The 24,753-nt window shown below is 52.2% G+C and overlaps 1 protein-coding gene across 1 annotated transcript in view; it reads right to left on the minus strand.

Annotated features, from left to right (window-relative positions):
• The window catches only part of BSN (bassoon presynaptic cytomatrix protein), a 69,039-nt gene that overhangs the window by 41,041 nt on the left and 3,245 nt on the right, over positions 1–24,753 (minus strand). Inside the window, exon 3 of the mRNA XM_032194235.1 lies at positions 12,760–13,138. Within this exon, the coding sequence (XP_032050126.1) occupies positions 12,760–13,138 (379 nt within the window). The remainder of the gene's footprint in view (positions 1–12,759; positions 13,139–24,753) is intronic.

Genomic DNA, 24,753 nt, shown 5'->3' on the forward strand with positions numbered 1-24,753 from the left:
GCATGAGGAAACTGGGTGCACAGCCAGCTGAAAAATGGGACAAGTTCATTGTCAAACAAAGGAAAGGAACATGGGTTTCCTCCAAGTTGTCCAAAATGCGTATTTAACATTCTACATATTTGAAAATCCTGGAAAAACGCATTTGGGAACTGCAAGACAGCAAGCAAGGAGCTTTCCAACTCCAGGCCTCCAGGAGCCCAAGCTCACAAAGCTGACCCCCAGCAGATGTGCCTGAAGAGCAGGGTCCCATCTCCCTTGCCACCGGGCCCTCCAGAGCCAGGGTGGTATAAAAATAGCCAAGGCTGTAATTTGGTAATGAAAGTACTGCATTAATTGCCCTGAGGGAAGGCTCAGTGCCAGGGATCACTGGCTGGATGAAGAAGGGGTTCATCAGTGGGTGCTACTAGCTGTCCCAGAGGAACACTGCAGCATCCCAGCCTCTTCCTGGAGCTGAAGAGCTGCCAGGGACATGCCTTGAGTGTCCTCACACGCCTTCAGCTCATCAGCTTAGCCTGCAGCTGAAGAACCACCATCTAAAGAAATCAGCGAGTCAGCGAAACGTCCCTTCCTTGCAATGCCTCCTGGATCAACTCTGGAGGAGCTCTCTGGGGGCACATCTTGCATTTTGTAGCATCGCACCAAAATCTGCCAGAGCTATGCGCCGTGCAATTAAAGGAACAGCCTGATCCAAGAGAACAGGCGACACTACACGACAGCCTCCAGCTAGAGAGGGGGGAGAGCAGCAAGCTATGGCGGGGGGCTGGGGGTGCTGCAGGGCAGGCAGAAGGTGGGAATTGCAGGGGGAAAGCAGGGAAAGCTCAGCAAAGCCTGGAAGAGCTCCTGACAAGCAAGCAAAGCTAATGGTAGCACGCAGAGAAGGCTTCCCGCACCATCTCAGGCTGGCTGGTGGAGAGCACAACAAATACAAATATCTACATTGTTCTGAAGATTTCCTTTTGCCCATTTCTCCTGTAGCAGCACAGGGATGGCTTACCCCAGTGCTCACTTATTCACAGCAGGGCAAGCAGCTCTCGCTGTTTGGATCGGTGCACAACCTGCACACAAGTGAGGCAAGAGCCCTGTAGAACACCCCCTGGGAGGTTGCAATGTGGAGCACCAGCCAGGGTCCCACCTAGGGGAGCAGGCACAAAGGAGAAGAGACAGCAGCAGGGGACAAGGTCTCTGCAGGCTCCCCTACAGGATGGCAGGAGCCGATGGCTGTCCCAGCGTGGCCTCAAGACGGGCCAAAACACATGCCAGCTCCATGCCAGTACACACAGGGATGTGGGCTGAAGTTTCCTGGTCAAGATGTAAAGCACGCTTGCACAAGGACGCAGCGCTCCGGAAGGACCGTGCAATTAGGGGTGTTCAGGCTCTTAACTGGCAAGGGGATCGGTCAGCGAGGCACTTCTGAGAACAGCCACCTTATGCTCAGCTTTCTCTTCAAAGACAGCAAAACAAATAAAATCCACTCCCCGGCACTTCTGTCCAGAAGGGGAAGCCACAGAAGCCCTCGGTAATCATCGTGCTAGCGCTTGCCAGGAAATAATCAACCCGTGCTGGCGAGCAGGAACAAACCCCCAAAACTCATCTCCTTCACTGCAAACAACAGATGGGAAATTGCATTTGTCCAGAGAACCAAGCTGCAGGATAAGACAGCGCCATTTCATCCTATTAGTCATTTATTAACCAATTTTCCCCTAAGAAAGCCTCTTTCTCTAGTTAGCACCCCCCAAACTAACTGAGACCGAGTCTTCTCCCGCTGCTTTCAAAATGACCGGGAACCACGAATGGGTGCCATCTCTTCTGCATACAGCAGAGGAAAAGGCAGCAGAGTGAACACAATGTGCTCCTGCTAGGAGACTGCTGCCGAGATACAGGCAGGGCAGGAAAAAGGCTGCTGGAGACGCCTTGCCTTGCCTGCGTGCATCACAGCACATCCCTCTGTTCCCGGGGCGGCCACCCCTGCCACCCCCTGCCCGTGCACAACAGGATCTGCACGCCCTCCCTCCCCACACCACACAAAGATTAAGCAAACAAATTAAAAAATGAATAAAATACAAACCATCACTGAACAGCTTTGCAACTAACCTTGGCCTGCCGTTACAGGCAGGGTGGTGCTCCCCCTGCCAGGTCCCCATTGCCCGTGTGCTCAGGGAGCCGCTGCCTCCTGGGCGAAGGCAAGAAACCCATGCCCGTGAGGGATCAAGGGGTGGCAGAGCCCCTTCTGCAGCCAGACCCTACGCTCTGATCCTGCCAGGGTGCCCCCAGCCTCTCCTCCCCAGGCCCCCGTCACAGCATGATGCTGCCCAGCCCTGCGCGCCTGCAGTGCCACAGCCCTGGGCAAAGGGACAAGTCCTTCCACTTCATTAGGGAATGTTTCTTGTGCGATTTGCTGCCTCACTAGCTCCTGTTTAGACAGCCTTTGTTCTCCGTCCGTGGGAGCACATGAAAGGTTCGGGCACGCAGATGTGCTCGGAGGACGCTTTGCTCCACATGTGGTCACGGGGCGCTGCGCAGAGCTTCCCCCCAGGGTTTTACCTCGTGAGCTTGCAGCATGGATGTGCTTTAAGTGCAGCTCCCAGCCCCGCAGCTGCAGGGCCTCGACGCGAGCCCTCGTGCTCCTGGGAAGCCTAATGGAGTGCTTTGCCTTGCTCTGCTGCTGCTCTGGTACCCTGCGGCAAGGCATCCCAACACCGGGAGCCTCTTGGTTCCTGAGACTTCTTTGACTCCTACAGAACTAAAACAGCAGCCTAGGAGGAGCGAGGGGCCTGCTGTCAGTGCCCAGAGCAGGGGGTTCCCTGGGCACGAAGGGGAAAGCTGGCAGCCCAGCTCCTGTTGCAACGCACAGGGGCTGCTCTCAACACGCAGCCTGAAAGCAGATTAACTTAGAAGCAGTCCCACTTTTCCGGCAGTAGTGTGGAACAAAACCCTCATTCATTTGCTGCACAGCTCCTTGTTTCTGCTCCAAGCAGGCCCTGCTGCAGCCTCACCACGTGTTTTTGGTTCCTCTGGGATGCTCCTGAACGACCACAGCACCTGGAGGTCGCACCTGCAGCGCAGGGAACGAACCCAGTGAGCCTGAGTACCTCAAGGTACTTTTAGGCATCAAGTTTTGCCCCGTCTACAGACGTCACACAACTAATTTTGCTCTGTTTCGCTCGTTACAAGCCACGTGGGACTGAAGTTTTTAAAATGATACGGATAATCCTGGGTGCTGACATAAATAGCATGAAATATTTTCAGAGAGGGCCACAGAGCAGCCATTTCTGCCTCCCATCCTCTCCAGACTAAAGTGGCCAAGTTATTCCTCATTTGTCTTGGTCCAATGCACTTTTTTTTTTTTTTTTTTTTTTTGAGAAAACCAGCTGGAATGAACAGCTTGGGCAAGGGAACAAACTGGAGTGGACCAATGCAGCAAAGCAAAATGCATTTTTATTGCCATGGATTAAATATGTAACGGATGCTCTTGCAGAACATAAGGCCTGGAGACAGACAAGCCATTGCACAATACCTAAACAGAGTTAATTACTCAATTACTCCAGATAAACCTAAGTTCCCTGCCATGAATAATTCTCAGTCCAGCCAGCCACAGGACCGGTGAGGCACAGATCTATGGCTGTAGCTAAGAAGATGCGAGCTGATGCGATGGCCCTGAAACACCCCAAAGCTGCCGTGACCTGCCCTTCGTTAAGAAGTCCTGACCCAGCCGGCATCCTGCAAGAGTTCCTCGTGGTAGGGGATGATTTGGGCTGAAAAGGCTCATCCCACAACTCAAATTAAGAATAATAAAGAAAAGCAACTCCTGTTATTAAGCACTGGCCAAAGAAGCAACGGCACGAGCTGCCCCCAGCTGAAATCGCTCGCACAGAAAATCACCAAAATTGCCTGAAATCACTCACACAGCCTGTGCCATTGTTTGGCTTTTCACGCTGCTCAGCAGATGCAGGTATCGAACAAATTAGGCAGCCACAGAGCGAGGCAGGACTGGGTCATGTCCCCTCCTGCCCCCGCTGCATGTCCCTGGGCACCAGATTGGGTCCTTCCACCTCCCAGCAGTTGTGAGTTTACTGGGTGGGCACTAGAAGGGCGAATATTGGGGCTTTGGCTTAACCGTCCTGTCAGCAAGCAGTCCCAACACGTTAACCTACGACTTCCTTGCAGTTTAAGCCTGCTACTTGCTGTCCCTGTCCCCAGAGGACAGCCTGGGACTGGCGGTTCCCTACTGGGTGCGTTTGTCTGGAGGAGCCATCCCTGCACCAAGGCCATGAGGCGGTGACAGTCAGCTCCCCGCTGCAGAACGGGGCTCCTGCTGTCTCCAGGGCATCCCCTTTGGCACAGCTCATGGCCACGTGTGCCTCCAGGTCCTGCTTCCAGTGGGAACAGCCTTTTTCTGGTAGGGTTGCTATTCCCGTCCCAACGTACCAGGACACGGTGTGCTAGTCACCACGTGCTAAGTAAAAACCACACCATTTCTAACACAAAAATCTGCAAAGAATTCAAAGTGAACAAATAGCTGTAAAGCCACGCCGCCGTTAATTGGATTTTCCTAGCTGTTATATACGCCTCCAAAAAGGGGGTGCTTAACTGCAAGCCCGTCTACAACAGCAATCACCCCTTCCTCAAGGAAAAAAAATACTAACACATGCAAATGAAAGCAAGATTAAAACTGGGCATTCAAATCAAGATTTTTTTTTTGTGTGCCATAGAGATCTAAATCAAAAGACCCCAAAAAGATGCACAAACTCTTCATAGGAAAGCACCCCACTATGTCCTGCAAGCCTTGTTCTGCTCAGAGGACAGGCCAAGCCCTTGGTTACAGGTCTGGAAACTTCTCCAGAAGAGAAAAATGTAAAATAAAAATTGCTAGGTTAAAAAAAAAATATATCCCAGAAGCAAAACTTTCCTCTTTCTGGTCCCTTCATTCTTCTCCCACTGCTTCAGGGTGGGAGCCCAGCAGAGCCAGCCTGGACCAGGGACCTCAGCACGGGCACGTTGCGTGCTCTCGTTCAGGAGGAGAGCAGAGCTGCTCCAGCTGGAGATCCTGCAGAAGGCATGCAGGGGCTGAGAGCAACCAGTATCCAACAGAAGCTCACATTAACTTGTCAGGCCAAGAGAGGGGAAAAAAAAAGCTTCCCTTCCTTGATTTCTGATGAAAACATCACAGCCGTGACAGACAGCTACACATCTTCTGCCAGCGCAGGCTCAATGACCTAAATGTTTCCTACTGCAGTCCAAGAGCTCAGTGCAGCCCCTCTGGGTGCTGAACACGCTCAGCACCTCCATCAGCACTGCCACCATGGCCAGAACGGGCACGGGACAGGCGGATACCTTGTGCAAGCTGAGCACTGTGCCCATCCCGACTAAACAAAGGTAAAGAAGAGCACTCTGCATCAACCCAGCTGCCTTCACCCCCCCCCTTTGGTTTGCTCCAAGCTCCAAATGCCAACGAGGAACCACAGTGAGTGGACAGCAGGCTGCAAATGAGGGACGGAGCAGTGAGGGGGAAGCAGCAGGAGGGAGAGCATTCTGCACCCAAACCAACACCGCCTCCACGTGCTCACCCTTTGGGCCTCCCGGTGCTTTGTGCAGCGAGGAAGTGGCGGTGGAGGAGGACACGGATGGAGGCTGGAGGAGGTGGGGGCTCCGAGTGATGGTGCTGGAGACCTTCCGAGGGCACCTCCTTCAGAGCCATCAGACCCCGGGACTTGTCACTGGGGACACGCTCCCAGCATCTGCACAGAGGGTTGCTTCAACGTGACCCCAGCCTCAACTAGGATTAATACCCAGGGTTACCTGTGGAAAGCAATACTTCAGAAGTGCCTGCAGATCTTTCTTCCTAATTCAATAGGACAATAACCATTGTCTGCTAACGGCATCCCAGAAGCCACTCAGAAGACAGATGGCAGCAGCGGCGTGCTGGCTTGGTGGCATTTTTCAAAGAGCTCTCAAATAGGAAAGCCACAATCATATCATCTGGAAAATTAATATGGCAGGGCAGAGCATAAGGTAGAGTTCGTAAAACCGAATTTCAGTGCATTAGCTGCTCCTGTGCTTGCAGGCCAAGCTCCACCAAGCACCAGGGACATAGCTGCTGCTCTCCAGGCCTGGCAGGCTTTGCAGCAGGGAGAGCACAGGCTGCTCATCGTGCGCAGCACGGACACAGGCGTGCTCAAGGACGAGCCTCTCCCCACATTAAGCGTGTTCCTGATTGCTGAGGAATCCAGAGGCTCAGGGAATTCAACTCTTTGCCAGGTCCCTGGGTACCCTGTCACTGACCACTAGCTTTTAGCGAGACCTTCCCACTGGACCTGTGCTGTATCTGCTGGGTGCCGCGCTCTGCTCAAGACCTTCAGAGCACAGCGCAGCACCTTCCTGGAGGGCAGGAGCAAAGCGAGGTGTCCCCAAGGACAGAAAGACCTGGTGGCATGCCGGAGAGTGCAGAAGGGACCGAGCAGAGCACGTGTGGACCACAGCCGTGCTTACGCTGGTTTGGGAGGAGCTGTGGCCCCGAGGAGCTGCAGCCACATCTCCTCCCAGCTCTGCTGGCAGCAGCTCAGCACCTGCAGCTCCCCCTTCCCACATCTTCACGCGCTGGTGTGCTGCACCAGGCAAAACCCTATTAAACCAACACCCCCCTGGGGGCTCCCATTTGCTAGCCCCAAGCCCAGCCGTGGCCCCACGCTGCCAGCCTCTTGCAGTGATATACGTGCACACCTCTGGGTTTGCATCCTTTCCAGGGGACGTTTGCTGAGCCCACACATCTCGCAAAGCTGGGCTCTGTGCAAAACGACAAGCTCCTCTGCTCTTTGGGGACAGGGCTTCAAACAGCTGCTTGCTTGCGGCAATTCAACGGGAAGAGCGCTGCCGCCGACTCCGCGAGCAGGCTGTGCTGTGACTGATGCAAACGCCGTCTGTGGCGCTCTGATAAGGACAGCGGATGATTCACAATAAGCCAGGCTTTGCTAAACGCATGAGCCCAAGCCTTTGTGCTTCTCCTTCCTTGCAGCAGCAGCACGGTGTGTCACGCTCGGCAGAGGGGCGCGGGGCACCAAACCCCCTTCCCGCAGCACCGATGCGCGCCCCTGTCCCCTGCCAGCCTCCCCTGGCAGCAAGGAGCTGGCCAGCCCAGCCCCAGGGCTGCAGGCAGGAGGACGAGCAGGCAGCTGGAGGGAGCAGGAGGTCGGCGCTGGGCCTGCTTCCCATCCTGGGGGAGTTCCAACACACATTTCGTGCCCAAATGAAGCCCACCGGTGCTGGGTGCTGCCTCGCCTTCGCGCTCCGGCACCCAGCCACGCAGCTGGAACTGGCCCTGGGGTGCCTGGGAAGATGCCCGGGGGTGTCACAGGCAGAAACGAGCTCCCGGAGCCAGCAGAGCGCTGCCTTCCCCCAGCACCCACCCCCGGCTGTCGTAGCGCTGTGCTGCATCCCTGCCTTAACTCGTTTCGACACACGTTTAATCCCACAGACCTGCTGCGTGGTCTATTCCGATCCCATTAAGACCACATTTCCCTCTCTGAATTCTCCTACTGAGCCACTGCAACAACTTTGCTTTGATTTCCCTCGGAGAAAAAAAAAAAAAAAAAAAAAGCCAAGCCAACGGCACAGCATATTTACAAGGCGAGCCAAATCCAGAGCTGAAAAAAATCCCACCCTTCGGCTGTCCTCGATCAAAAGGTTTGCAGTCTAGATAAGAGGGCGTTTCAATCAGAGCTCAATTAACCAGTTTTCATAGTCCAATTAGCACCACACCCCTCCGGTAATCGCTGCCCAGGGGCCAAGCCTCACCTTATGTCTCAGACTGGAGGCAAAGCCACGAGCAAGGCTCCGTGAGCTTCAGTTCCAGCTGCGAGGAGCACCTCGGCAGGTGTGACCTGCTGTTGTGATGCTTGCAGACACCTTCCTGCCTGCACGGGGTTATTTTTGGAAATTCCTGATGCTTTCACACTACCTAAATCCCCTTTTAGCCTGTAAGCACCAAAATGCAGCCGTGCCCCAGCAAGAGGCAGGAGGGTGGTTAGGGACAAGAAAGCTTGGAAAACCAGGCTGGGTTTCTGGTGTGAGGAGCCCACGTGGCTTTGTAAATAACAACGGCCATCAGCTAAAATTCAGGTCAAAAGAGATGCTGCTGGGCAGCACCTGGCACCCTCAGTGCTCCCTCCTTTCCTCTCCTCTCCTTTCCACGCTGGGACCTGCTGTTGGCTCCTCGGCAGCGGTACCGAGAGCACCGCCAGCCCCATTAGTCACCGGCCACCGGTTGGCCAAGCTGCTTGTGACATTTTCTTTGAGTGGATCTTTCCTTATTGGAGCCGTCTCTGCAGAGAGGAGCGAGAGGCAGAGCACGGGAAGGAACAGCCACGATTACTCACGAGCTTTTTTTTTTTGTTGGCTCCGGCTTGGACGGCAATCCATCGAGCAGGCAGCGCGCACGCCGCTGCAGGCAGCCCGCAGAAGCCCCTGCTCAGCCTGCAGCAGTGGCTGCAGAGGCAAGCAAGCCATTTATATTTAGAAAGCCTCGGCAAGTGCAAGTGTGCTGCTCTCCAGCTTCAGACCAGCTGCTCTATTCAGAGCTAGCTGCCCCAACAAAAAAAGGGAGAGCAGAAATAAGTAAAAGAAAAAAAAAACCCAGCTAGGAGGTGCCGGCAGCACCTCACTGTGACGCTGCAGACCCGGGATGAAGGGGGGACTGGCATGCTCGGCGCACAGATAAGGGGATTAAGAGGTGAAGGTCATCAGCAAGGAAGGGAATGCGTGCACACAACCTGTTGGTCCAGGGAGAGAGATTCAGGAGGCCTAACAACATTTTCACACCAAAAAAAAAAAAAAAAAAAGCATTATTCCCTGCAATCACATTCAGAGCTGGCTGAAGCGGTGCGAAAGCAAACAGCCAACTCGGGATCGAGCTAGCGTGGCTCTCCTTCCACCCAACCCGGTGGAAATTTCTCCTGGATCTGCAAAGCAACAACAACGACAGATTGATTTTTCTGGCTTTTCCTTCTTCGTGATGCAGCTACCTCAGAAGCCATCCCAAAACGGGGGACTTGACCCAGTGCCGTGTGCCTGGCCAGCTGCAGGGCGCGATGCCACCGCACTCACACCATTTGGGCTCGGCGGCACCTTCACCTGCCAAAAAACATGCCAAGTGCAGCAATCGGCTTTCGGAAGAGCAGCACACCAGCACCTTCACGATTCCTGCAGCTTTCAGCCTTCATTTTCTTTCTTTGTGAAGTGATTTGCTGAACCAACACAGCTGCTGCCCCCTCCCAGCACAGCCAGCTCGGGAGCCACCGAGAGCTTCTCCTGTGCTGCTGGAAGCCAGCCGCCGAGCTCCTCGTCCTCCTGACCACAGCTGGGGTGTGACAAAGGAAGAAACCTGGTGAGGGCCATACACGTATAAACAAGCTCCTTTCGCTCAGGGGAAAAAAAAAAAATCAAAATCTACTGAGTGCATCTGAATACCTCTGAAACTGCGTCTGGTGAACACGATTTTAAATTGGAAAAAAGCACAACAGAAACATAAGGAAGAACGCAAGGATTCCCTACGACCCTAAAACACTCCCAAGCAAACCTATTAGCTGTGAGCATCATTTCAACACGAATTAAAGCATGTATTTTAATGCTGTGCCACTACTCTTGATTAAAATCAAAACCTCTTTTTTTTTTTTTTTAACAAACAAACAAACAAACCCACATCATTTAAGATGGGGAGAAAATGAATTAAAAGCAACCTAAAAATAAAATTAAGACAATACTGAAGAAATACATTTCCCAGATTAGCAATGTGCTATGACACTTCAAACCCCCCAAGGAACAGATAGGATGCCTGCCTCCTCATTATACCAAACAGAGCAAATCCAATCAGATGAACATGCTGCGGGATCAGGCAGAAGCCACACGAACAGCATTACAAAGCAAAAGATGGAGAAAAAAGATTTTCTAAACCTATTGTACTAGCTCAAAACCGAGCTATTCACTCACAGAGGAGACGGCAGCAGTACCAGGGTGGTCCTGCAGAACAGCCTGACAAAAAAATAAATAAATCCTCAAAGCCAGAGGAAAATTAGGAAAAGTTTCAACGAGAAATTCTAAAATCCTAGCAGAGCATTAGGATCACAAGACTGCACTTGAAATACTCCATTTCCATTCAAAAGCCTATTTCATACATGGGAGCACGAGTCAACTGATAAATTTTACCACACTATTTCGTTACTTCTTCACATTTCACTTCCAGTCTTTAACGATGCTCTGGTAGCTCCCTGCTTCAAATTTCCCCAGGCTTAAAATAACCTCCTAGCGAAGAGCACTGACCTTCAGAAAAATTAGTGAATGAATGGGAAAACTCGCACACCAGCACGCGACAGAACTGAGAGCTACGACAGCATTTATTTTGAGCAAGAATCTGATTAACTGCCTGTACAACTCCAAGCGACACAGAGAGGGGACAGGAACGTCTGTTTCCCCAGCCCCGCGAGACAAGAATGAGCTGATGCTCAAAGAAATGCAAAGACAACAAACAAGAAACCAAACGGGATATTTTTGCTCAGCAAGCAATCAGCTCGAGACACGCCGCTGCCAGACGCCAAGAGGCCAACTGCTCAGGAACGATATAAACGCATGACTTGCCTTTAAAATAAAATGATCATCAAGCCATATGAAAAAAAAAATAATGAAATAAAAGTGTCTTTTTTAAAAAACGTGCATCCTTTGGAGCATAAAGTAGCATCTAATTGCAGGGTTCAGGTGCTTTGCTAGGGGTACAGTGAGCCCTTGTCTGAGACATCTGCTTGAGAAGTGACAGGATGGAGCCTGACAGACTGCAGCTCCCACACACTAACCCTGCTGTTAGTTCTTTACGTGTGGGCATGCGTGTATTTTATAGATATTAAGACACGCCAAGCTTATACAAACACCTTATTTCAAGACCTGGTGGCTCCTGCAAGGGTTTCAGAAACCGCTACCCGTGGCTGCGCCACGCCAAGCAAGCGGCGGAGCTCTCATCTCACCATACTTGTGGTTTCTGGCAGGCCACAGATTGTGCAGAAGGGGATGTACTGTGTAAAACAGTTTTTGTTTCCTTGGTTTCAGTTTTATTAGAAAATTTGACATTTCTGATGATTTAGTCCTGCTTATCAGCCTTGAAAGCAGAAAGAGAAGTTAGAAAGCTGTATCTACCCCAGCCATGAGTAGAGACGTGAACTATTCCTGTGAAAATGGATTTACCTGCAAGCAAACACAACTGGAAAATATAACCACAGGAAATCACATCACCAGAAACACCGTGCACCAACCTTGCTGCACCTGCTGGGCTTAAGGGATCAGGCAGGATAGAGGAAAAAGTTTTGTATGGAGGAGAGGCAGGCAGTGCAGCAGGCTCAGTCACCACCCTTGGAAGTGTTTGAGACCCAACTGGATAAAACCCTGAGCTACCCCACTCGATCTCTGCTTTGAGCAGAAGTCGATGAGATGACCTCTGGAGGGGAGGGATGCTCAGGAGCTGCTGCAGTGCCCCAGCTTGGGTAGGGCTCCTGGCTCCCCAGTACCACCGAGCTCCTGGTGCTCACCTCGAGCTGCGTGGCAGAGGGTACACGTGGCACTGACCCCAAAAACTCAGACAACAGCAGTGGTTTTAGCAGAGGTATGGATTTGAGAGCTGCTTCAGGCAAATGGCTCCACCTGTCCATGTCCCATCCCTGTGCTGAAACACCCTGGCTAGCATCTGGCTCACTCTGTTCTCTGTGGCTTTTCCCCAAATCCCTGCATTACGGAAGGGACCTTCCAAAGTTGCCTGGACGTGGTCCTGGGCAACCTGCTCTGGGTATCCCTGCTTGATAGGGGGCAGGGGTAGGACCAGATGGACCCAGAGGTCCCCACCAGCCTCAGCCATTCTGCGACTGCCATAGTTTGACTCCTATCACCAAGGGATACAGCAACCACGTAAACCTGCAAGCTGCCTCCCTTTCATCCTTTTCAATGCCACCAGAGTGCTTCAGGCACCTTTCTGTGTTGTTGTATGATAGCAGCAGAAGGAATACTGCAAATAAGGAAAGCAAGTCACCCCAGGCAGCAGCTGCTGTCCCCCCAGCAGCCAGTCCCTCGAAGAGGATGACAAAGCAAACACCTCCTCTGGACAACCCTTGGGTTGTGCTAATCATGGTGAAGCTCTTGGGGCACCTGCAACAGGAATCCTGCAACCTCTGCGGAGCCTTCTGCTGGGATCTGAGACCCTACCGCGATCTCCATGGAGATAAATGCATCTTTACAACAGTAAAAACCAACACCCAGCTGATTACCACTGGCCACTGAGGACGAGGAAGCCAGAAGCACTCCACTCACCCCAAAACCACCATCCCCCGTGGCATGCAGCACCCCAGGACTGCCAGCTGCTGCTCTCTTCACCCCCTGCTGTTGAGCCCCACGAGCTGAGGGCAACTTCACACGCATGGCCTCCTCGCAGCCACACACCTCAGGTCCCACCATGAAGCCAGAGATCAAACCTCAGGGCTAGGCTAGCCCTTCCCTTTAACTACCTTAACTCCCCCACGCCTCGTTACAGCAATTGCAGTTGTTATTGCAGTTACCCACTGAGTGGCCAGCAGAGAATTGCCCAACAGCAATGCCTCTAACGCTCTGCAGCTGCCAAAAGCAAAGCTGCAATTTCTTGGAGGAAGGAAACCAGGACTGCCACGCTCCCTCACGACCCACAGAGCTTCAACCCTCCATAAAAAACGTGGAGAGCAGGGCTGGGGTGACAGGCGTTACCTCGGTGAGATGCGGGTTGGGGTTGAAGCCGCACTGGTTGCAGACCTTGCTGTGACACTGGGTGCAGGCGTTGTAGTTGGGCTGGCTGGGGGCAGAGGTGAGCTCCGTCGTCTTGCAGATGGGGCAGAGGGTGCTGCTGGGCAGGGGGGCGATCTGGGGCAGCGAGTAGGGCGAGGTGGGGGTGCTGCCCCGCTCGGGCGACGCGGAGGGCGAGCGCCCCGCTCTCTGGCCCCGCGCATCCACCTGGAGCATCCTCCGCTGTCCCTCCGCCTGCCCGCGGCCGCGCATCTCCCGAGGGCTTTCCGAGCCGGGTGCCAGCGAGGGGAAGGCAGACCGCTGTCCCGCCGCCTGGTCCAGCTGCTCCGGTCTCCTCGGCGTGCTGAAATGCCAGGAAAACACACAGCTGTGAGCCAAGGTTGAGCGATTTCTGCGAGCCCAGCCAACATCATACTCAGCGCCATCCCCCGAGCACCCTCTCCTTCCCCAAAGTCCCGGCTCAGCTGGTGGAGGCAGAGCAAAATTTTTTCCCAAACGAGGTAAATTGCTCAGGTCGGCAGAAGGATGCGCTTCACATTACAAAACAGAGCATGACTTGAACTTTCCCTTACACAACCAAGCGGCGATGCAATTGAATTACTCTGCGCACTCGGCGCTGAGCGCTGGGCAAAAAGTTGCACAGAAGATGCCCGTGGGCAGCCTGGAGGCTCCCTGCAAGCACCCCAGCAGGAACCAGTAACCCCCAGGATGGCTGAAATATGCTAAGCAGCCCCCTCACAACCCACGTTTTGGAGCCTTTTAAGACCAAAAAGAGACATCTATGGAAGAACACCACCTGAGGAAGGCTGAGCCCTGAGAAAAGCAGCAGTGGGACGCTCGGGGAGCTGTGCCTGTGGCAACCCCTCCCTTACACCTCCCTTCCCCAGAAGACATGGGAGTTTTAACTGCTAGGAGCAGCTCTCCTGGTACTCCCAAGGACAGCACTTAAAGAGCTTAATGGCTCTGTGCTGGCGCCCAGCCTCCCCCCTTGTGGGGCAGCCCAGGTGCTGGATTTAACCCGTGCCAGAGCACGGCCCTGCGCCCTGCACACCCCGACCCGTGCCCTGCTGCGCTGCTCGGAGCCCAGGGCGCTTTGCTTGCAAGAATGCCTCTGTGACAGGAGTTTATGTAATTATTCTGCTGCCTAAAAGCCCTGGGATCTGGTGCACGTGCTCACCGATAACGCCCACAAATGTTTCTCAAGAAGGCAGAAGCCTCGGTGCCCTTCCTACCTGTCATCCGCAGCTGTTAAGGAAAAACATTACCCCGAATCTCAAATGTAATAAATTTACCATTTATCCACGCGGGGTATGACCTTAAGAGGGTTTAAAAAGGGAACTTAAATGCATAAAACTAATGAAATTCAAAGTCCATGTTGCCACAGTAATAGGAACTCAGATGAAAATAAATATTAAAACAGCACTTTGGGAATTTGCAGGCTGAAATCCTGTTCTTGCAAGGAAGAACCACGCAATAAAGCAAGGCAATAAGGGAGGAACTGAGCTGCTCCAGGCTGAAGAGCAAAGAGCAGCACTTGCACGCTGTGCTGGGTTTGGGCTGGGTCGGTTCCTGATCCAGGAAGGCGAGTGGAAACGGCGCAGTTAGGCGGTTATCACCCCATTTTGCAGCTGGAGCTAGCAGCACTCACAGCCTGCCTAATTTAGCTCGAGTGCCTTTCTCATCAAAACAGAAAGTGCCGTCCTGGCTCCTCTCCTCCGCCCAGGTGCAAGAAGGTGCAGGCAGCAGCACCACGGCCCCCCGGTGATGTACAACCACCCCGGGCAGGGGGGGTACCCCCGTGCTGCAGGCCGGGCTCTCACCTGTGCCACCCAACGTGCCCGTGATGTTTTAGGGCCAAAAGGGAGCCGCCTGCTCTGTGAGATATGGCTCCTACATGCAGGGTCAGAAATTAACTGTAAGCCTGGGAATATGAACCTGGACCCAGAACAGCTCGTGTTTACAGGGTCTGACCCAAAGAGGAGGCCTACAGGACCACCGAGTCCCATCCCCAAAGCAGGGCCCTAATTGACTCGCAGGACAGCATGCACCTGAGAAGCTACTGGCCACGTCCGTGCTGCCTTGCTCCAGCCCTTCTACCCCAACACCCCCTCCAGGGGTCCGGCCCGAGGCAGGGCACCTCTCCTGGGCAGATGCCAGGCTGCTAACCGGTACCAAAGGAAGCCCCCTCCAGTGCTGCTCACAAGAAATTGCACCGAGGTGCCTTAATAAGGCAGGATTTCACCCATCTGACGGGGGCTGTTTGGCTTTTGCACAACCCTAATTGTTTCATCAGAGCACCGGGCAAAGCCAAATGTCTCCGCAGACTCCAAACATTCATCACCACTTTCACTTTCATCGAGAGTTATAATTTTGTCCAGGAAAAAAAAAAAAATCAAGTGCCTTTGACTGGGCTCATTAAGAATTACACCACCGAGGTTTCCATTTATTCCACTGCCCACTAACGAGTTATCAATAGGAGGTCAGACGAGCGGTTCTGTTAATCCCCTGTGCCAGAGCCCCCCTGCCTGTCGGGGAGGAGGGTGGGCAGGGGGAGCACCATCGGGACCACGAGGAGCATAATGAAGGCTGGGGGCAGAACAGCTCGCCACAAACCCCGCTCAGTGATGCACGATGTCACAGCGCCTCTGATTTATTTATTTATTTTTAATCTGTCTGTTTTTTCCCCTCAGTAAAAATGTCAGCTTTTCATTGAAATAACAAGAATCGGGGAGGCTTTAGAAATAAAGCACTATTTACAGCCAAAACAAATGTTAGACTTGCAGCGTGCCGGTTAAAGTTCAATTTCATAAAAAAATGATTTGCCGTAAGCCCAACTTCTGACAGCACGGCAGCTTCTGTGAAGAGATGTCATCAGCTTTAGGAAAAGATGAAAACAACACGATAAAATAGCACTGGATTGCCATCCCTTCCCATTAAATCGGCACAGCCTTCTTGTCTGGGAATTCCTCGCTTTAAGTAGAAGGGAATTTGCTCTAATTTAACTCAAGTAGGCTCATTGCAGCCACTAAATTTTTGCAGACGAGACCCAGGCCTGAAACCAGTATCCCAAGGTGCATCAACGGGTCCTTTGGCACGCAGCTTTGCCACCGCTGCCAGCACCTTTGCTGTAAGAGCGTGCACTAATGACAGACAGAAAATGGACACCGTGGCTGTTAACGCAGCCTGCCTGCGGCGCCTTACGTGGGAAGCTCGGAGAGAAGAGCAGCAGCTCTCCCCTAGCCCCAGCCCCTACCTGCCACTGCTCACCCTGCTGGGCACCAGCTCCCACCTCCGCAGCAGGAATCCTGTCCGCAGGGGGCTCCGAAGCACTGGGTACGTCTGTGGATGAGACCTCCCAGCTTCAGATCCGCACCGACGATGAGCGAGCAGGAACGAGGAAGTCTCCTGTGCTAGCAGAAAAAAAAAGAGGGACCCCAAATGACTGTTCCCCTGCAATAAAACCAAGGTGAGGAGAAGAAAAACCCAGAGGAAGCATGAGAGGGGGAAACGTGCAGATGCTTCCAGCCGCAAGATGGAGGCTTGGTTAACAATCAGGAATTGGAGCTGCTCTGCTACGAGCACGGATTTGACCTACTTGGTTTGACTGAAACCTGATGTGAGCACTCACGTGGCTGATTTTAAGAATGGGTGAACAGAGCCTATTTAGGAAAGAAGAGGTAGCTGAACAGGAGGGGAATTGCACTCTAGGTGAAATGGCGCCGGTTTTGAGTTGCTTGTGACGTAGAGAAAAATGATTTCTAGTGCCTATGGTTCAGCACAGGAATTGCGTAGGATAATACCAAATTTTAGTCAGAATATAATACCTATTGCCAGGTCAGATGAGAAAACAGGACGTGCAACCTTTCAATAGGTAAACAGAAGAACTGCCTGACAGGGAGGGCCTACGGTCTGGGCTTTGTGCACCAAAAACCTCACACTAGCGCTGCTGAAACATCTGCAGAGCTCAGGAACATTGCTGCCGACAGCTTCACGGCTCTGAAGGCTCCGCGTCTGACACGGGGAGTTCTGAACTAGACTCTGCTTGGACAAAAAAAAAAAAAGCAGTTACAGAATTAAAAATCAGCACTGTCTTAAATACAGCTGCCCCTGGCTCAATTACGCTGATGTCCACACCCGATGAAGTCCAGGCTGGAACTGTGGATGATGGAGGGTTTAAGACCAGCGAATGCCACAACACAATTCTGCTCCAGAGAGGTCGGGGGAAAAGACTGCAGAAGAGAAGACATGAAACGGTGACTGGGAACTGTCAGAAGGGATTTTAGTAGATGCTAACACAAGCACTCTCGTGAAAGGTCGTGGTGTGTAATGAATTACTTTTGTGAGCAGTGGAAAAACCCAGTTCTCCTGCAGCTTCGTGCTCCAGGGCTGCTCAATCCCTGTCAAGTAAGATGCAGCTTCTGCCAGGCACCCTTCCTGGGACTGAGCACCACAGACGTGCCTCTCCCCATGCTTAAGAACGTGCTCTAGCCCCTGCGCAAGGATTCCCTTCACTGGGGCAAGCATCTGGGCCCCCCAAATGCCTTCCTTCATAGCCCATACAGGGACACCCCATCCCTGTGTGACCCCAGCCTAATGCACCAGCCCAGAGACCTTCCCAGGGGAGTTGCGTTTGCACCAGGAGGACGTGCAGCCGGAGCCCTGGAGGCATTCAAGAGATGCATGGATGTGGCACCAAGGGATGTGGTTTAGCAGTGAGACTCGGTGGGCCAGGCTGGTGGTTGGACTGGGTGATCCAAGGCCTTTCCCAGCCCAGCCAGTTCTGGAATTCTCCCAGCGCAGCCTGCAGGCCAGCTTTCTGCCCCTCCTGCTCTGGGGATGCTGCGGGCCAGGCGCTAAAGCAAGCTGCTGCCTGTGGAGCTTCTCTGTTCATTGCAGGATTTGGAAGGTCTGCAAGAAACGATGAAGAGCCCTGCTGCAAAGCAAGATGCAGGCCTGTTACCCACACAAGGCAGAATACAGAGAAGGGGTGGCAGAAAGGGGTACACTGTCCCCAGAAGCCACAGCGATGTGCCAGCTGACACCCACCCCATCCATCCGATTCCTACCTGCCTGCTCAGTGCCTCCATACCCCTCCTGGGTCCAACTGATTCCTGCAACCAAGTCATTTGTGCATCATTAAAACCATATAATTTATAAAGGGTGGGGACAGCCTTGAAAATACCATGCCCGCCAGAAGTGGTGAGCGTGGCGGGCAGAGCACACGTCCAAGCAGCACCTCGCCCCTCCGCCCCCACCCGCTTGCTCGGCTTACATTTCCCAGCTCAGGCCCCACAGGAAAACCCAAGACCTTTGTCTTGTTCAGAAGCTGAACCGTGGCACGTAACTAAGGGATTTTTATGGCACGATAGCTTATCTTGTAAATCTGCAATTACACGATTCCCCCTCTCGAGTCGCTCTGATTTTAACAGCAGCCACGTGAGCGACTGTGGGGCTGTCGGCCGGTCCCGACGGCAAGGCAGCATCCAACTTCAGCACCAAAACTGCCACCAGGGACTTGAAATGACAGTGACCAGGTCAGACACAGCTTCAGTATATTCCCAGGATGGAAAAAACAAGTACACAACTACTGCAGGATTTAGATTTAAATCAAAGAAACTCAGAGACGGCGAGAAAGGTTGTTAAAAAGAAGTTAAGAGGCAGCAGCTGAAAGGGTTAGAAAGGAAAGTTTCTGTGGCTAAGAAGGCTACAGGAGCCAAAAACAAACCTTCAAAAAACAAAAGCTTTATCTTTGTGAGGAAAAATCCAAAACCAAACAAATTCTGGCAAACTGCATTTAAAATGCTAATAAAACATAGAGAGAAGCCCTTGAGAAACAGCTTGCGAACTGGGCCAAAAAAACAGAGAATTTCCAAAACTTCAGAAATGGGAAATCTGCCAGAGAACCTATCAAGCCGGAAGATGATTGAGTTGCAACAGAAATATTCAGGGAACACAAGAATGAAAGAGAAGATGAATCCAAGCTTTGCAATGCTGTTGGCTGAGGAGAAATTTAAGGAGGTTCCTGCATCAGAAGTGTTTTATATACAGGGTTAGTCTGAAAAACTGCCTCAAGAAAAGTGTCAGTAGGAGAAATGTTAGGACAAAAATCAATGAAATGAATAATAACAAATCACTGGGGCTCGGCAGAACGCACCTATGAGTTCTTCAGGAAATCAAATACAGAACTGCTGAGCTACCAGCGTGCTGCACAACCGATTGCTTAAATCAGTGCCAGCATCACAAGTGGGAAGTGCTGAACACGCCACCCATCTCCAGGAGGGCTCAGCAGGTTCTGGGGCAGCACAATCCAGCAGGATGGCTGCGTGCACCCGCCAGGCAGCTCACACCAGTCAGGGACTGGATCGGGAGGCACATGGAGGAACAGGTCCAATGGCAACCAACAAGCTCTCATAAATTCACAGCTCACGGATCCGGAGGATGTTGGTGGAGAAGTCAAGGCACAAACGAGGTGGACAGCTTGAGAAGGGCCCTTCCGCTTGCAGACAGCTTTTGGCAAAGTCAAAGGATCTTACAAAGAAAGAATGAAAGAAAAAAAGAAGTAAAATATCATCAAATAAGAGGAAACGGTCTTGTGGATTAACAGCTGAACGAGGTCTAGGAAGATGAGCACGGAGGTAAATGGTCAGGTTTTGACAACCGGCGATACAGAGTGGGAGAAATGGGGTATGCTCTGAAACGTCCTGGGAAGGAGGCAGACAACGAAGGGACAAGTTTGCTGATCTACACAAATTTATTCAGAGTATTCAAAGATGAAACTGAATGCCAAAAGCTTCAGAAAGCTCTCCTGAACTTGATGTCTCGTAACGGCGTGACAGGTGACATCCAAGGTCAGGAAATGCAGAGCAATGCACACAAGATGAGACAGCCATAACCACGCGCAGCAACGGGCTCCGAACGAGGCACTGCCACTCTGGGAAGAGTTCTTGGAGCTGTTTTGGACAGTTCTCAGAAAATGTCAATTTAATGCTCATCAACAAATATAGAACGTTCTCAAAAAAAAAAAAAAAGATACACAATTAAGTTATTTTGGGAAAATCACATTCTGGAAACCAATTCAAACAGAAGAGCAGAGGCAGCCTGCCTGTTCCCTTGACTTGCTGCTGGCTTTCCCCCCCCGGAGAGCGGCACAGAAGTCTGTTTTTGCAAGGCTCCCTTTTGAGCTGCAGGCTCGATGCAGTCAAGGACCTGGAGGGGTTTCTGCAGCTCTTGGCCTGCCGTGGGGAAGTGCCACAATGGGGATAGGGGCTCGCTGCTGCCGGGCACTGAGGGACCTGGCCGGGGGTCTGGCTCCATCAGGACTGTGTTCACGGTCCCTTCCACAGCCCCCCTGGCAGTAGTGGGTTCGTATCCTGTCACTCAGAAGCCAGGAAGGCTGCAGGGACCTTTTTTGGATGAGTTCCACCTGTGCTCCAAAATTAAAAGCTGATGCAAAAAATGTATCATTATCCAGCTCCATGACAGCTCGAGTCAACCGAGCTGAGCTCGGCATGAGAAACAACATTCATTTCAGGCACAAAAAATAGGAAGAGAAGCACTCCTAAAAAAAGAGGCAGTAATGACTTACCAGAAAGGAACCAATGTAGATTTTTAGAGAAAGGAAAGCTTACTAAAACAGCCCCGGTGCCTCCAATACAAGAGGAAATGAGGATGGCGTGCTGCGGGGAGGTGGACAGCTCCAGGTAGCTGCAGCGAGCCCCAGCCTGAGAGCCCGACTGCTGGCCTCCTCTGTGCCCAGGCAAACAAAGTGCTACACCCAACATTTCTGTGTGCCTCTGTGAAAAATCCCCCCTGCACCATCCTGCAGCTGTGTCTTTGCACCTTGCAGCACCTCCTCCATCACAGAGTCATCCCCTTGACTTTTCCCTGTGCTGTTCAGGTCCTCAACCAGCCTCGGTTGCCTCAGGGTACCAGGAGAGCTGATGCCTTGTGTGGAGGAGCCATCAGGAGCAGAGAGTGTTTGGGCACGAGACTGAGCAGGCAGGGATCGCCCCGTGCCCCCCGTGACTGCTGCAGGGCGCAGGGCTGTTTGCCCACCTCAGGGCAGCGCTGCCTGCAGCTCTCAGCTGGAAGCCCAGCCACCAGCAGCAAACCCCGCTCAGAATTAATAAATGTTTGTGTGAGCAAATGTGGTATTTGCAGCAGGAAAGGAAGCAAAACTAAAGGATAACACGCTAGCTATGCCGCTAAGAGTATCAACCTCAGTATCTCAGGCCGTTCAGTTTAAACGTGCTTCTGAAACCGGAGTCTGAAGTTCCCCCACCAAATCCTTTACAGGATAAAGGAAAAACATCATTTACCCAGGTTTCACAGGCTCTTTGAGACACTTTGTCCCCGCACGCACCTCAGACCAGGCCACCTGTCCCCAAAGGGACAGCCTCACCTGCCCATTGCATGCCACCATCCTCGCGGCCCTCCTGACCAGCCGTCAGCCCTGCAGGACGGGAAGCAGGTGAAACTCAAGGCGAAGGAGTTTGCTCACTGAGAGAACTGGATTCCAGATGCAGCCGCCTTATTACTCCACAAAGCAGCCATTTGACTTGGTTTCCATGTTTCGAAGAAAAAACCCCACATGATAATTTGTTAATTCAGAGTGTTTTGGATTGCATTTCTAGTTAATAATAAATAAAATTAAGCTGGCAATTATTGACACTGGTTTGATGAAACCGAGTTGTAGAGCCAAGAGGAATCAGATCCTAATCTAATAACCAGTGCAGCTCAGAGATGCTTCAAGACAAGAAAGGCAGATAAGACAAAGTACAAGAGGAATACCGAGGGAGTTGCTTGAGTTTTCTCCCAGAGTGATGTTTCTGGACACCTTTTTTCTCCCAGGCTAAGGTAAACAATGGCTCATGACTTAGGAATACGGTCCATTGTCCTGGTTCAACAAGACCTGATGTTCTATCATAATTTGGCCTAACCAGTCAAAACCAAGGCTAATAAAGGTAACGAGGGGTAAGCAGGCTTTGGCTGCTCTGAAAAAGGGCCACATGGGGAGTCCAAAGCACAAGGATGTCCAGGTGCTACCTGAGCCCCAGGCACGGACCTAGCACTGAGAGGAGAGCAGAACACGAGGTGCGCTCAGGGCACCCCAAACGTGATGCACATGGAAACAACCTGCCCGTCCCCACCTGCATGATTTCCAAGCAGACACAGCTTGCAGAAAGAGGGGAAAGGGAGAATGCTTGGAAAATTCCACTCTTTGGGACTAAACAGCCGCCCTACCTAAATAAAACGGGTCAGCCAGGGTAGGCACTGAGCAGCACAGAATGCTTTACAGCGATGTAAGCTGAATCCAGCACTGCCTCCTCGCGCAGACCAGCATCAGGAGTATTTACGGCCCCGACACGACGTGCTCCAGCGCTATCTGCTGCAGACATCTGCCACCTTCGTATCGGCGCGGACGCAGCCCGCAGGTCTGCTCGGAGAGCAGGCGGACATCCATCTCCCCACGCTCCTCAGTGACGCTGCTGGAAGGCAGTGAGAAGAGCAGAGCAGGTCGGCAAGGGCAGCAGGCCAAGGAAGCGTTTCCGAGCCCTGCCAGCTCCTCGCCCCGATGACGGTGCAGTTTCCGCACTGGGAGCGGGTGAAAGGAACCTAAATTCCAGCGGCTCATCATTGGTGGGCCGGAGACAAAGCTGATAGGGAGGTGAGTGAAAAATCTGCACGTTTCAAAGAGAACATGTCCTAGAGGTGGTCGTACCAGGACAAACAGGACCATCGTCACACGCACCTGGCAGCCCTCACACCGATCACCTGCATTTTCCTGATACTAGACAGACTGGACTGAAAACCAAGAAAATACAACATCTTACAATCCATCCAAATTCATCAAAATCCATCACAAATAATGTGATTCTGCTCCTTTCTTTTGTGCTGGAGAAGAGAGCCCAGGAAAAGCTCGCTGGAGCTCAAGCAGTGGTGCTGCCTTGGCTGTGCAGGGGCCTGAAGGAGGGCCCGCACCGCACACCACCGCCTCTCACCCGCATGCTTGGCAGCCACAAAGCTGAAGATTCACAGGGCAGGCACACGAGCAGAGGGGAACACACACAAGGAAACAAAGTGCTTGTGAAAACCCTGCCTTCCCTGCTCCGGCCTAGCAGGTCTCTGGGACAGGCCGGAGTAAGCCACGCGTTTTGCCACGGACAGAGCCCAGCCCAGAGCTCCTGCTCTGACCACACTTCTCTCGTAGCCCTGCACACCACCAGCACAGGTCAGGGCAGTGAGTTCAAAGTGCCGTGGAAAGCAGCACTTTGCTATGGGTTCTTGAAGCAGGGACTCAACTGATGCCAATGGCACAACACATGCCGCACAGCTAAAGCCGAAAAAAAGGACCCGCTCCATGCCAGGCTCGGGGATTACTGCCAAGCACGAGGGGTACATCAGGACAGGAGTGCCAGCCCCACACCGCTACCACCTCTTTCCATGGGGACTTCTTGGGCAAGCCACTGGGGGACGGGGCTGTGGGCAGGACCAGTGTGCCAACCTACTGCCACCCGTGGTGACACCACAGCAAACCCACAGCAAGCAGGTACCTGGTGGCAGAGCTGCTCGGGGTGGGCTTCAACCCACAGACCTAGCTAAAATCCAGCCTCCCACCTCAGCACGTGCGCTCATCACATGGCCTGGCAGCACTGCAGGCGTACCTGAGAAGGCTTCAGGGCATTGGCACTTATTTTGCCAGTTGGCCTTGGAGCGTAGTTTATAAAGAAAATAAAAAGAAAAAAAAAAAAAAAGGAAAAAAAAAGACCCCTCCAACCAAATAACGATTTGTCTCCCTAAGAAGATTAATAGGTGCATTTAAAGAAATCAGTCTGTAGGCTTAATGAGAAAGAGGCAGCGAAATCCTAAATGTGAGACCTCCTACGGTTTTTCAGTCCAGCTGTACAATCAAATAATAGTTTATGTAACTGGGATTGGAACAAAATAAATTAAAAGTAATTTCATGTTTCATCAAAGGAAAAAGTACAGTTCATAGTCAACGTGGAAAAAGATCTAGCTCGGAACTGCATTTTCCCCAACCCCTTCATAAGCTTCGCATTACCAGCTGATTTGTTTCTTTCAAAAAAGCAAAGCAAATTACCAAGTCCCTTAAGAACTTACTATGCATTTTCAAATTCCAACTAGTCCTACTCTGTAACTCATAGCTTCACATATCAGTCACTGAAATGTTTTCTCAAGGAGATGAAAGAAAAAAATATGCTATGCTTTTCCTGTTTTTCCCATGCTGCAATTTGTGTTGCTTTTTTTTTTCTGGTAAAGAAAAAAAAAATGTTAACAGCTACAACATGTCAATCTTTGAAAGTAATTCCCATATATAGTTTCATCCCTTCACAGACATTAAATACAGCAAAATCTCTTTGTGCTCGTCACGTCTCGGCTGACGAAGGGAAGCAGCACGCTACAGGCTCTTTCCCATGTGGGGGAGCCCGCTATGGACCCAGGTGTGCTGACAAGAGGGACGGGAACCCTTTGAATTCATTAAACAGCATAAGAGGACACCTAACATTGACTTGATGCTCACGTACGGCTCCCAAGGAGTAGAGCACCCTGAGGAGGACAACCCCAAGAGCACGTCAGGGGAGGTCACGCACACCGAACACCCCCTAACAAAGCTCAAACTCCGTTATAAAGCCAAACTCCCAATTAAATTCCCTCATTTTCCAGGCTACGTGTCTGAGACGTGCCGTGGTTGTGCCAGCAGTCCCCGTTAGCCAGGAGCCCCCTTCCTGCAGCTCACGTCAGCCCCGGCTCCCCTGGAGCTCCTCAGCGCTCACCCCACGGCCATGGGCAGGCAGTGCTCCTGCTCCCAGCAGGATGAAAGGCAAAATGCTGCTCGAGGGGAAGTCAAAACCAGGTCCAAAGGTAGCTCTCAGTCACCAACGTCTGGCCTCTTGAAGTCCCTCCATCCCGGCATACATTTCTGTGGCTGCACCATCC

This window comes from Aythya fuligula, chromosome 10, assembly GCF_009819795.1.
Source record: "Aythya fuligula isolate bAytFul2 chromosome 10, bAytFul2.pri, whole genome shotgun sequence".
NCBI lineage: Eukaryota > Metazoa > Chordata > Aves > Anseriformes > Anatidae > Aythya > Aythya fuligula.